Source organism: Littorina saxatilis, linkage group LG9, assembly GCF_037325665.1.
Source record: "Littorina saxatilis isolate snail1 linkage group LG9, US_GU_Lsax_2.0, whole genome shotgun sequence".
NCBI lineage: Eukaryota > Metazoa > Mollusca > Gastropoda > Littorinimorpha > Littorinidae > Littorina > Littorina saxatilis.
Window position 1 is genome coordinate 18,237,583 of NC_090253.1, and position 13,825 is coordinate 18,251,407.

The 13,825-nt window shown below is 39.0% G+C and overlaps 2 protein-coding genes and 1 non-coding gene across 7 annotated transcripts in view; 1 reads left to right on the forward strand and 2 right to left on the reverse strand.

The window, feature by feature from the left end:
- Positions 1-118: 118 nt before the first annotated feature.
- LOC138975468 (vitamin K epoxide reductase complex subunit 1-like protein 1) lies at positions 119-7,092 on the reverse strand. The gene is made up of 3 exons (XM_070348153.1): positions 6,809-7,092; positions 3,920-4,029; positions 119-3,289 (listed from the first exon to the last, which is right to left on the reverse strand). Exons 1-3 carry the CDS (start codon positions 7,015-7,017, stop codon positions 3,075-3,077), a joined length of 534 nt encoding a protein of 177 aa, XP_070204254.1. The 5' UTR covers positions 7,018-7,092; the 3' UTR covers positions 119-3,074.
- Positions 7,093-8,359: 1,267 nt separating this feature from the next.
- Trnat-agu (transfer RNA threonine (anticodon AGU)) lies at positions 8,360-8,433 on the reverse strand. Its single transcript has one exon. It is a non-coding gene; the product is annotated as a tRNA-Thr (tRNA).
- A 242-nt stretch (positions 8,434-8,675) lies between these two features.
- LOC138975481 (BCAS3 microtubule associated cell migration factor-like) overlaps positions 8,676-13,825 on the forward strand; it is a 35,131-nt gene continuing 29,981 nt past the window's right edge. For 3 of the 5 annotated variants that reach the window (XM_070348174.1, XM_070348179.1, XM_070348175.1), the window contains exons 1-4: positions 8,676-8,888; positions 9,475-9,526; positions 12,262-12,352; positions 13,287-13,387. In XM_070348174.1, coding sequence (XP_070204275.1) covers positions 8,821-8,888; positions 9,475-9,526; positions 12,262-12,352; positions 13,287-13,387 — 312 coding nt within the window. In that variant the 5' untranslated portion in view covers positions 8,676-8,820. The remainder of the gene's footprint in view (positions 8,889-9,474; positions 9,527-12,261; positions 12,353-13,286; positions 13,388-13,825) is intronic. The other 2 variants (XM_070348176.1, XM_070348177.1) reach the window with 1 other exon arrangement.

Below are 13,825 nucleotides of genomic sequence, written 5' to 3' on the forward strand. Positions count from 1 at the left end.
TCCCTCTCTCACACACACTCTTTCTCTCTCTCTCTGAGTCTCTCTATCACTCACTCTCTCTCCCTCTCTCACACACACACTCTTTCTCTCTCTCTGAGTCTCTCTCTCGTCAACAATCGCAGACACGAAGAGTTATGCAATTTATACTTTTTATTTGATCTTTTACAAGCACCTTGTTACACACTTCACATACATGATCACCCAAACCAACGATCTACAACATTACCAGCAACCAATCGTTTGCATGTGATACCACTGAAAGGTTTGAAAGAAAGTTACACACACACATACATGTATACAAACTACAGTAACTAGCATGCATCAAATTATCATCAAGAGTAGCCAGACACCCATTGTCATAATTTCTTAGCTCATCAAGATTTTAAGTAAGACATTCTCTATCCATTTCCTGCAGGTGGCACTAGGGTATTGTAGGTATTGTGTCACTAAAAAATGTGTGTTGTGTGTCACTGTTTGAGTGTGTGTTGAAGGGTAGGGGGTGGAACAGAGACTGGTCAAAGAATGGTAGTATTGTATTACAGGCATGGGAATTGAAAAAAGTAAAAAAGGCTGAACATTTGTAAGTACATGTAATAGCAAAGTGGACAGCGCAATGCGCCTAGCCTTGCTAGGGGTGTTCGGGGGCATGCCCCCCCCCCCCCCCGGAATTTTTTTCTCTCCAAAGAACCCAAATGGTGCAATTTGGTGTCATATGACCTCCAAGTTTGTCATTAAATACAGTTTTTAGAACCATTTTTGCCTCCCCCTTTTATTTTTTCGGCGGACACTTTTGCTTTTTCGGCGGAACAAAAAAAAAATACGGCGGAAATTTGCCTTTCGGCGTACAATTCCCATGCCTGGTATTAGCTAAGTCAGACCAGAAAGTAGCAAATCTTCAGGTCACAACCTGACAATGACACTTGCAAAAATGTAAGACTTGTGTATGAAGGCAATGTAGACTTCTTCACAGAGAATAAAAGAGTATAAATTCTATGTTATATGGTCCGGTTGTACAGACTCAGACAAAGGATATTGGAGATTAAAGTTCATGCATTCACAAATCTATGGTATTAGTTAAACACAGTTCTAAATTCATCTCAGCATTAGACTCTTACAATACATACACATATATAATAGATCTGCAATACTGTTAGAGACACAAGAAATAATTGTGTTCACAGCTATTTATTGCACACCAAACAATGCTGACTTGAGTTAAAACCTAGTGCTTTAACCTTCACCGGATCACAAGACATGAAGCCTGTGCTGCGACTTCTGTCTTGTGTGTGGCGCACGTTAAAATGTCAAAGCAGCACCGCCCTGATATGGCCCTTCGTGGTCGGCTGGGCGTTAAGCAAACAAACAAACAAACAAACAAAAAGTAAAAAGTATGGGTCGTACACGATGCATGCCATCCGAATAGGGATAAACTCTTTACCGCCTCTTTGCAGAGTATGGGTCGTACATGACCCACGCCATCCAAAAAGGGATAAACACTGTAAAATGCCTTCTTTAATTCCATATGGGTCGTCCACGACCCACAACATCCCGACTGTATTGTTCAAATGACGTCCTTGTCTATTCGTTTGTTTACAAAGATAATCCTTTTAAAATTGGTCCATAGAAAGGTTCTATGGTGTTTGAGGATGACGTGACGTGTCAATCAAGAACTCCCAATAGTCTTAGAGGTACAGGCTCTGTTGTCAATCAATCAATATGAGGCTTATATCACTCGTATTCCGTGGGTACAGTTCTAAGTGCAGGGATTTTTATTTTTTTATTTTATGCAATTTATATCGCGCACATATTCAAGGCGCAGGAATTTATTTATGTTGTGAGGCTCTGGGTCATCCACGACCCAGGAAGCACGGTGAAGGTTAAGTAGGAAACCTGCCTAGACACGGCCAGATTGGTCCACACATCATGACATATCTCTGACAACCGCCCCATTCCTACTAAACACCAACTTAAAATAGACAAAATTTGTCCCAGTTACCCCACCTCTGCGCATTCGCAGTACATTTGAGCTGTGCTTAAAAAAAAAGTTAATTTCAAAAGTACAAAAGACATGCTCAAACTCAAAGTAGGGCCATCTATAATTTTAAATTCGGAGGGGTCAAATGGCAGTAACTCCTTATGGACTTCAAGGGGCAAAGCTGAAGTAGCACAAACAGAAGACAATCCGCTCATTTTATTGTACCTCTTACCATAATTGTTTCATGCCTCTGGGACTGTTCAACTGGGTTTTTTTTTGTCTCCAAACAACTTATCTAAATGTTCATAGCTTTTTATGGAGATACAGTAATGATCACCCTCACAGTCACAGACCTGCGAACCCTTGTGAAGCTTCAAGTGTGGCAATTTAGATTTTTGGGGAATTTTCAGCATGGCAAATGTAGCATTTTCGAAAATGTATTCCCACAACCGCATTTATTTCATCTTGCACAAGAATAGACATTTTTAATAAAGTTTCATGAGAATGCAGGAACATAAAATGTCCATTAGAGAGTATCTGCAGTGCCAGTTTTCAGTGTAGAAGATGTTTTATGACCCATTTTGTGACTGCTACACAGAGTGGGAAGCAAAAATGAGTAAAAGGGAAATGTTGCAATGCTTGTGATTATTTGTTTAATTCGTAGCAAGCTTAAGCTTGGCGTAACAATTGCTTTTAAAACGTAGCAGTTGGCAGCTCTGCCCTACAGGACAGCAATAATTAACACAAAATGCAAGAGCTATACAAGAAAGACGCTTCCTTAATATGTGACTTAATTTTGTGCATTTTTGACTTAGCTTAACAAAAATTACAGGCAGACAAACACATAAAATGATTTTTATTTATGCTGTCTTCTCTGTATGAAGTAAAATCTTTCTAATCTAAGACATACATCTACTGATAAATCACAACCAACCTGTACTCAATACAGCTATTCTTAACACCCTTGTTTCATTAATTATAGTTATACGCTAACAGTGAACACCTTAAATAATGTTCTCAACAAGCTCACAAAAGCTCTCTTCGTCATGAATTTACAGTCAACTCACACAATCACAGAAGAAAAACAAACATGTAAGCACTAACTGAGTTTCTTCATTTCGGTTTTGTATGAGCGCCGAAGCTTCACCAATGAGACCAGCAAGATGAAAAAATTGACGATGTAGATGGAAATGCAGATGACACAGGTGTCTTTTAATATAAAGACAAGAATGTATCCCAGGTAAACTGATCCAAAGTTTGTAAGCAATGATACAAAAGTCTGGATCATAGATGCTGGAAATTCTGGTTGAAAAGCTGCAAGAAAAATTTCACATCTCATCAGTGATGAAGTATGATACAAGATTAAACTCTAAATTTCAAGCTTAAAGAAAGATTATTCATCAACATCAAATGTGAGAATCTATGGCAAAGGAGGTTGAGTGAATCAGAATGACTTCATGAACAAATACTCTACTGCGTGTGTACAGTACTCAAACAAAAGAAACAACTGCAACCCTCGCGCACACGTTTGTGATTTTTGCTTTTTTCAATCTGTTGCAAAATAAAAACCAGAAAATGTAAATATCAAAAAGAAAAACAGATTCTTGCATGAAGTTTTAACTTTTATTAGCTTCAGGACATGTGCACTTTTTTTTATTATCAAAAATGTCATATTTTACCAGTTAAAAATTACTTAAGGTTAAATTATGCTCCACACACAATTAGTCAACCTTAATTACTGTCTTACAATGTATATATTGCTGAACACAGTAATGATATTACACTAAAATATTTACAGTCAGTATCAAATAATCTAGCGGATCTTAACACTTCTTAAGTTACCAATAGAATGAAACACAACAGTATATAAAAACATCATTACAAATTATATTGCATGTCTATTCTTAACTTTCTTCAACACGGAATTTAACATAAAACACTCACCAATAAAGACAAGAAAGGTGTAGATAGCCATTCCAAAGACACCGTTGGGTTGATTGAAAACGCTGTCTTTTGAGAAAACCAGTTCCACTAGGCCAAAACCTTTTCCCCATCTGCAAGCAAACAATACATTGCACAATACATTTCTAGTACAGCAGACTTCCACTAACTCGCGGTTCACTAAATCGCGAGTATTCGGCTATATCGCGGAGACCTCTTGGACCCCAAAAAAAACAGGACCGACCTTTAAAAAAAATTAGTCATGTAAAGGCCAAAAAATAGTACAGATCATGAAAAAATTTTCTATCATAACCACGCTATCTCTCTCTGGGTCCGATGGCCTTTCATCATGCAGTAAATTGTCATTTCATCTTATCAGTCTCTCTCTCTTTCTCTCCCTCAGTCTCTCCAAATAGTGTTCTATGTGTGTGTCACTGTGTGTGTTTTCAGGTACTGTACATTACGGGTTGATCGAGACCTGCGAACAAAAGAACAAGTCGCGTAAGGCGAAAATACAACATTTAGTCAAGCTGTCGAACTCACAGAATGAAACTGAACGCAATGCAATTTTTCAGCAAGACCGTATACTCGTAGCATCGTCAGTCCACCGCTCGTGGCAAAGGCAGTGAAATTGACAAGAAGAGCGGGGTAGTAGTTGCGCTGAAAAGGATAGCACGCTTTTCTGTACCTCTCTTCGTTTTAACTTTCTGAGCGTGTTTTTAATCCAAACATATCATATCTATATGTTTTTGGAATCAAGAACCGACAAGGAATAAGATGAAAGTGTTTTTAAATTGATTTCGAAAATTTAATTTTGATCATAATTTTTATATTTTTAATTTTCAGAGCTTGTTTTTAATCCAAATATAACATATTTATATGTTTTTGGAATCAGAAAATGATGAAGAATAAGATGAACGTAAATTTGGATCGTTTTATAAATTATTTTTTTTTACAATTTTTAGTTAATTTTTAAGCCACCAAGCTGAAATGCAATACCGAAGTCCGGCCTTTGTCGAAGATTGCTTGGCCAAAATTTCAATCAATTTGATTGAAAAATGAGGGTGTGACAGTGCCGCCTCAACTTTTACAAAAAGCCGGATATGACGTCATCAAAGGTATTTATCGAAAAAAAGAAAAAAACGTCCGGGGATATCATTCCCACGAACTCTCATGTCAAATTTCATAAAGATCGGTCCAGTAGTTTGGTCTGAATCGCTCTACACACACACACGCACAGACACACACACATACACCACGACCCTCGTCTTGATTCCCCCTCTATGTTAAAACATTTAGTCAAAACTTGACTAAATGTAAAAACAAACCTTTCACGCGCACGTGCCCTACTCAGTCAAGAACTTTCCTGCCACGATCGATATCGTCAAATTGGCCATGTGCCTTTAGAGGTATGGCCAGTCAGGCGTGCAGTTGAACACTCGAGTCCAGCTAATTGCGATCTCTGCTAGACGCCCCGGATTTTCTACAGGCGCCATGAAGTGCTTCAGCTTCTTGCGTTTCCAAACGAAATAAAATAATGTGGTAATTCACCATGGCTTGCGTTCTGTTCATTGTCAGTTAGTGTGTGTGTGCAGCAGTGAGTCGCTATACGCGTACAGTGTACGTCTGTGTCTGCCTGTGTCTGATTAACTAGTAAGTTTGTGACGACGTATGAGTCGGAGAAAAAAGAAAAGAAATCGTCATCTGCTGATAAAAGAAAACGTGTCATCGCAGTTACTCTTTTGAGAACTTAGTTGCCAACAGAAGCGTCACACTTGCGAGAAACGCAGTAACATATATATATATATATACAACATGAACATTGTAGCACAACCACATGCTAGGCGTGCGTGCTCACGCGCACACACACACACACGCACGCACATACACACATGCACGCACATGCACTCACACGGCAAACGCACACACGCCAACGTGACGCTTACAGGCTTTTTGTGACCAACAAGGAAAATAACCGCGTTTTTCTCTGACTCAGAAGAGAACGCGGTTTCTTCCCTTTAATTGGACCCCAAACTGCATCGCGAATCGGATATATATCGCGATCAAAAATCTTTAGACCCCAAAGACCGTGAGTTAGTGGAAGTCTGCTGTATCATAAGACCAAAGATTATGTTTACTCCAGAAATATGAAGAAATCAGATGTGCGGTTTACTACTGATGCTGCAGGGGTCTATGTCAACCAAAAGTGGGTGTATTCCCTGTAGGTGGATTTCCTGTAGGCGTTTTCCTTGTAAGTTGTATACATGTAGGAAAGTACGATACCAATCAATCTCGCTGCCGTAAACTGATTTGAATTACCATAGCGTTAGTACCCCTTCAAAAATGGCGGTTCGACAGGAGAATACTTTGGAAATCCTTAATTTGTCTGCGGCACTCAGCCAAGCAAACATGTATGCTTTGGAAAGAAAGACTGAGTGATAATCCGAACGGATTTGCATCTGCATCTGCATGGGTAACGTCGGCAGAATCCAAAACTTTGGCTTAGTACCGGTGGAACTGGTTAAAGAAAAATATATATTGTCTTCATTAGCATCAAGTGAAGATAGGGGAGTGTGGAGAAATGTATATACTACTACCAGTACACAGTAGTAGTACTACTACGGTGTCCTAATACTACGGTTTACTACTTGGAACAAAATTGTGTACTAGCTCTTGCATGAGGAAACTCTGTTATCGCTTGATTTTTGAAGATTTGTTTTGATTCTGTGAAAACACTGAAAAGTAATCAACAATTGTGGTGCAACTGAATCCACCGCTACTTCCACTCCATATATATACTTCCGTAACTCCAGTCTGGCTGATTCCGATGCCGGCACCCTAATGAGTAGATCTAAATGTAACAAGGAAACCTGGCTGTGTCGTTTCACCAACCTGGAAGAAAACACTCGAGTGCAGCTCATTGTTGGACTGATGTCACACAGCGCCTGATACCCGGGAAGCCGCTCCACGAGAACCTCCACGTAGACGGAGTAGACACTCAGCATCATCCCCAAGGCACATAAGATCAAAGTGGTCGTGCGTATCCATGATTCGCTGCGTCGGCCTTTGCCAGACCGCACAGTTTTTTCTGGAGAAGCCATGTTGGTGTCTGTGTAAGATGAGAGTGGTTTCCCTTGCCATCCGTCTTTTTATCGCATGCTGACTAAAGAAATCGTGAATACAAAAACAAAAAGTCATAGCTAATCTATCGCCCAATGTCAACAAGATTTTTGTTTCAAGCTTATGTTTTTTGTCCTAAAAAGTGAATAAATCAATAAGGATCAAAATGCACGTTTTTGTGATATTACATGTAGTTTTTGTGAAACATTCATCTTCCAGAAACATTCATCTTCCAGAAAGCTGTACGGTGGCCTAGTGGTAAGGCGTCTGCCCCGTGAGCGGGAGGTCGTGGGTTCGAACCCCGGCCGGTTCATACCTAAGACTTTAAAATTGGCAATCTAGTGGCTGCTCCGCCTGGCGTCTGGCATTATGGGGTTAGTGCTAGGACTGGTTGGTCCGGTGTCAGAATAATGTGACTGGGTGAGACATGAAGCCTGTGCTGCGACTTCTGTCTTGTGTGTGGCGCACGTTAAATGTCAAAGCGGCACCGCCCTGATATGGCCCTTCGTGGTCAGCTGGGCGTTAAACAAACAAACAAACAAAATCTTCCAGAAAAATAAAGAACTTTAAAAATATGTTTAATTTTAATCCAAACAGGGCCCTAGATGCAGTAACAGAGCTACTTTATATTTCTTCATATTATATAAATTTATATATTAATGATATAATACCCAATATTGACGGACTGCTATGGTCTGTTGAGACAGTGATATCAAAATCGAGACCACTGTCGAAACAGACCAATAGCAGAAGATGTCATCACACAGTCAGTCAATGTTAGATACATTGCTAATTCTCTGGACATGTTGTATTTACTGTAAAGAAATTACAAAAGTATTTGTCTCAGTTTTGGCTGTTCCATATCCCTCCCTCTGATTACTATTTCTTTTTGTTCACTCTTTTCTTGTACTTTTCAGTATTTCCAAATGTCTTTTCTTTCAAAAAGTCTTTATTGCTCAACTAAATTCTGGGATCATTACATTTTCATATATATTTGTTTGTTTTTAAATTTAGGTGTTTCTGTTTTTGAAGTGGGGAAGTAAGTAATAAAGAGGTCGTTGATATCAAAACTGACATGACAGCTCAGTTTTTGCCAATTGACCAATGGAAATCCACGTAACATATGAAATAGCAATATATGCATATATTAAGAAAAAATGTCTTCATAGTTTATGAACAGATTTTGTTTTCTGGATAAATTATCACGAAATACACCAGCAAGTTTTCGTTCTTTGAAACGATTTCTAAAGTCATTCCTGGGTAATTCATGGAAAGTCTCTCTGGTAATGACACCATTTCTGGACGGGGGGAAAAAAATTAAGGAGGCTCCAGAGGGATTCGAACCCTCGACCTTCTGCTTACTAGGCAGACGCTCTAACCAACTGAGCTATGGAGCCAGCTGCAATAACTGGGGAATCTAACGTTAAAATAACAGAAATCTATGGCTCAGCACCATGTCCACAGTCAACTGTATTTCTTTAAATCGTGTTTATTTACAACTTACTGTTGCCAGATATATACGTAAAGTGCTTCTGATAGTCCATACTCTTTGTTTGTTACATTTGTTTGCGATTTGACGATTTCTTTTCAACAAAAACATAACTTTTGCAACTGGAGTTACCTCCCCTCCCATCCCAGGCAGAAAAGCTTTTCATCAAAACAAGACGACGTCATACTTTTCATTCATATATTGCAGAACGTTCTTCAATCATTCTGCAATTTTCTTCGGATATTTTGTGTAGAATGAAGTGTCTGTAAACTTATTTAACGGTAGATCTGCGAATATGGCTGCCGAATCGCCCAGGAAGGGAGCGAAATACAGCTGCTGTGTTGTTAGACCTCAACCCTACAGGTTTGACCTGTTTATTTTTGGAATCGTCTGCTGGGCTTTGTTTCGTAGCCGTAACAGATTTGTTTACATTGTGAAACGAGTGACTGACTCATTGTTGTTTTTTCTTTGATTCTTGTTTATGTTAGATTTGGTTATTGTTCAGTAATTGCATACATTTCCTGGGGTGGAAAAATAGCTCAGTTTGTATGGAATTGGAAGTTCAGAACCAGATAATCTGGTGAGGGGCAGTCGAAATTGTAAGACCCAAGTGGGGGGTGACCACTTGCATAACAACACTTTGATCAATCGGACTTGGCAATAAAAACTTAGCGGCATCGTTTCTGCTTACAGCATTATCTGACCTGCTTCTTTTACCAGAAATTTTGATCATTTCCTCCAATCAAATAATGAGAGGTACTGCAGTAATTCCTACATCTGATAGCACTAATGATACAAAGACTGACTAATAAATGACCAATAAAATACTGTGGTCAGATGCTTGGATGAATAAGTTCTTTGTCTGAGGAAAAACATTCTAGGAAAGACGCGAATTATCATGATTGATTGAGTTCACGCTTACATTATATCCTAATCCTTTGTCTTTCAGTGACAAATCTGTGGTGGATAGTGTGGTCAACCTTATATCAAATGTCCCACAGGTAAATATATTTAATGTTATGCTAATTTGTATGTTTTTGAGGGACTTGAGTGTGTGCATGCTTTGAATGGGTGAGAGGTTTTTGCACTGGTAAAACTAAAATGTCACATTTTCTCAAAGCCAAACTTTCAAGCAGTAACCTAGTAGTAGCAGTTGTTGTAGGAACTGGAAACAAGTTTTTCATAAGCCTTGCAGCTTTTTAAGTATCCCATCTCATTGCATATTATTTGTAGGCAGGGATGTCGTTAGGCGTCGGACATCGGTCATCGACCGATTAACTGCCTTAACTGTCCGATTCATATCACCAGGTCTCGGTCAGATGTCCTATAATACTTTGTAGAAGGCGGACTGTGTCCGATCAAATTTTGCTTGCATGCATCGGTCAGTAGATGTACTCAAGATCATCCTGCAACATGTGTACTCCACAACACAACCACCAGACACAGCAACAAACCAAACTGACACATACACACACACACCAAACTGACACATACACACACACACACACACACGCTAGTTAGACAGTGAGAGAGAGAGAAAGACATCTGCTTGAGCAACTGGTCCAGGGCATCGGTATCTAAAAGTTCATTATATCCAGTCGCTTTAGCCTTTATGTAGCCCACTGGTACAGAATCAGTCTCTCTCAGGTATGGAGTAATTTCTTGGTTTTAGTACAGGGGGTTCTTTTAGGCCAAAAAAAAAATTAGGTCTGTTTACGGTAACATAGGGTGAAAAAATAGGGTCGGTAGGTCGGCTTTTTTTTTTTTTTTTTTTTTTTTTTTCCCCTCCATTTTTTTTCTTATTTTTTTTCTCCCCTCTCTATGATGTTTCACAGTTCATTTCTTCTCATCAATCCCTGTTTTTGCCCAACATAACTATAAACAGTACTTTCAATCAATCAATCAATCAATGAGGCTTATATCGCGCATATTCCGTGGGTACAGTTCTAGGCGCTCTGCAGTGATGCCGTGTGAGATGAAATTTTATACGGCCAGTAGATTGCAGCCATGTCGGCGCATATTTACCTTTCACGGCCTTATTCCAAGTCACACGGGTATGGTAGACAATTATTAACTGTGCCTAAGCAATTTTGCCAGGAAAGACCCTTTTGTCAATCGTGGGATCTTTAACGTGCACACCCAATGTAGTATACACGGGGGGTGGTTCGGACACCGAAGAGAGTCTGCACACAAAGTTGACTCTGTGAAATAAATTTCCGCCGAACCTGGGATCGAACTCGCGCTGACAGCGGCCAACTGAATACAAATCCAGCGCGCTACCAACTTGAGCTTACCTCCCTTCTGTCGTCTGCTGTTTGAGCGCAAACAGCTCTATTTTGGATGCGTTTTTTTTGTTTTTTTTCAGACAATCCAAAAAAAAGATTAGGGTTGGGCCTAAAAACTAGGGTCGGTCGGGTTACCGTAAACAGACCTCTTTTTTTTTTTGGCCTTACAAGTAATCATATGGAACAAAGCCATCTCAAATAAGAGAAGAAAAGACGACATAAAGAGAGAACAGTTAATAGCAGACGATAATGTGTACGACTACAATGTAGGTCAACTGAAATGTCCTATTCAAATTTGTTAAGCCGGTCAAATGTCCTATTCATGTTGACTAAGTCAGGACATTTGTCCCATCAGCACAAATTTGTAGCAACATCCCTGTGTTGGTCAATCATATTTAGCATGCTCAAATTCGTTTTCTTATTATCAATCATCATACAAATAAAGTGATCACTCAATAACAATTTTCTTTGTCTGGCTTGATTCTGTAGCATGTTGATTTTGGTGGGCATTTTTCCCTCATGGTCAAAGCCTTAGGAGGTCTAATCTCTATACCCACCCCAAAGGGAAAACAGACAATTCCATGTGCATCATGATCATGCTCAAAGAAATTATAGATTCAACCTCAAGCTTTTGGCAACAAAGAGAAATGTTATTATGAATTATTTTAATATTTTTGTTGTTATGATGACGAAGGGGAAAATGTTATGCTGATGTGCTAGGACCATTTACTGATTTAGTTTATTTAAATAAGGAATGAAGAATGCTGGGATGGAAAGTCTACAGATATGACTATGTGACAAATATATATATAGCATTTTGAAGTTATCACTTAGGCCAAAAAAAAATTAGGTCTGTTTACGGTAACATAGGCCAAAAAAATAGGGTCGGTAGGTCGGGAATTTTTTTTTTTTTTTTTTTTTTTTTTTTTCCCCAAAAAACCATATTTTTACGTTATTTTGCTTTTTTTTCCCCCCCAAATGCCAAAAAAAAGTCTAGGGTCGCGCGAAAAAAATACGGTCGGTCGGGTTACCGTAAACAGACTATTTTTTGTGTGGCCTTAAAGTAGTCTCATTAAATTCTCAACTAAGTTGCCGTAACTGTATGGCACTGTTACTCAGACTTACTGAGTTACTGTAGTTTAGAAATTTTACCTTCTGAAGTTCAGATCTCTCCTGATCACACACGATACTTTAATGAATATTTATAATTTATATATCTGGATGAAAAAGTCTTTTGGTTCAAGAAGTTCATGAATGCAGCTAAACAGTGAAAGATCACTGGGCTAGAATAAGTTGCCCCGAAAGAAACCCATTTTCTTGTTGAGAATCTTACTAATACAACTAAATTTGATGACATTTTTGTATCTGTCTGTATGTATACATTATCATACTGTTTAGAAGGATGTGTTATACTTATAGTTTCAGTCAGTGTATCATTATCAAAAATACAGATGTGTATTTTTCAGGCCTACAGTAGTGGTCCGAAACAGGAAGAGCGTGAAAAGGTTCTATGGGTGAAGTTTGAGGAATGTGATGTGAACGGTAAGTGTGCATTTAGGGGAGAGTATGTAGCAGATCAGAATGACTGCAAAATGCAAGAGTACCAACATACAACATTTAGAAAACTCATTTGGATGCTAAGAAGAAAAAAACAATTGCCTTAATACACTGCAGTATTTGTGCCAATAATCTGAGTGCTGTTAGCTTCACTAGGGAGAAAACCATTTCCATATAAACAGTCTCAGTCATATTGGTACTACAGTAGAACCCCCTGTTTAACTTAAGACCCCCCAATTCAAGACTTTCCCCATTTTAAGACCTTGGTTTTTCAGACTTTCTGTTCACAACCTCAATAAATCTACCTCCATTTTAAGATTCCCTTCTTTTTAAGACCTGATTTTTGGAGGTCTTAAAAGGGGGGTTCCACTGTACTACCTGTAGGACTAGGTCAGTTTCACTGCTGCTATTACATGTACATAAACTGGCGTTCTGCATACGTTGACAACTATGATCGCTTTCCATGTATGTAGCCCACATTATTTTATGTTTTTATTCAGTTGTTGTTTTTATTGTATTTAAATTACAATCATATTAATAACACCATCCAGTTTAAGTCGGCTTTTTCTATACATTTGTATATATATATGATATCTATATATATACATGTAGTATATATATATATATTGGTGCAAAACTGAGGTGGTACAAAATGGCATATGGGTTATTACTGTTAGCCTTTCCATGTCTGATTGTGGGTTCCAGTTCATTGTAAAGCCTGTCTTTAATTGGGCCAAGTCGACTACGCAGAGTATACTTTGCGAAGCTGGCCACACGGAGCTTTAGCACTGAGTTTTCCGTACAAAATCTTGGCGTAGTCTTCGAGAAGTTGACTTCGGTCTCAATGAAGGGTCGCCTTTAGTGTCAGTGTCACGTTGTGTGCATATTGAACCTATTTATTTTGTCTTTGTGGCACCAGACATCTGCAGCAACCCCAACCTGCGCGGACATGAGGAGCGAGGTCCGCCGCTTCTCTTGGTTCTCGGCTACGGCAATGGCGTACAGATGTGGCACATCACTGTAGGTGTAATCCCAACTTCCGCCAATCGACGAATTCCTAAAATAACTCTGTCGGGTTTGTATTGGTTGTGAAAGAGTGAATGCCCTTGCTTTTACGAGGACAATCATTGGAGGGGCCAATCACTAGCGAGGGGTGTGTCAAAACACGTGGACAGGATCACGGGAATTTATTTGTCTGAATAAAAGCAAGGGCATTCACTCTTTAACAACCCATACAAACCGGACAGTTGTTTCCGAAATCGTCTTTTCTATTCCTGTTACACTATCTTTTCCCTTTACTCTACCCTCTGGTCTTGTCTCACCCTTCTCCTTCTTTTCCTCTTCTATATCGAAATATACGCTTTCTTTGATATCACTTCTACTAGATATCAAAAAGAGATAGACTTGTAACGTTCCCAAATCGAGAATTCAAAAATGTCAATACCATGCTCAGATAAA

What these genes read in the sequence shown, in the direction of transcription:
- LOC138975468 (XM_070348153.1), bottom strand. Translation starts at nt 7,017, where the DNA reads ATGGCTTCTCCAGAAAAAACTGTGCGGTCTGGCAAAGGCCGACGCAGC. An exon ending in ACTCGAGTGTTTTCTTCCAG is followed by an intron (nt 4,030 to 6,808) that starts GTTGGTGAAACG and finishes GTTTGCTTGCAG; the next exon opens with ATGGGGAAAAGGTTTTGGCC. An exon ending in CACCTTTCTTGTCTTTATTG is followed by an intron (nt 3,290 to 3,919) that starts GTGAGTGTTTTA and finishes TTTTTCTTGCAG; the next exon opens with CTTTTCAACCAGAATTTCCA.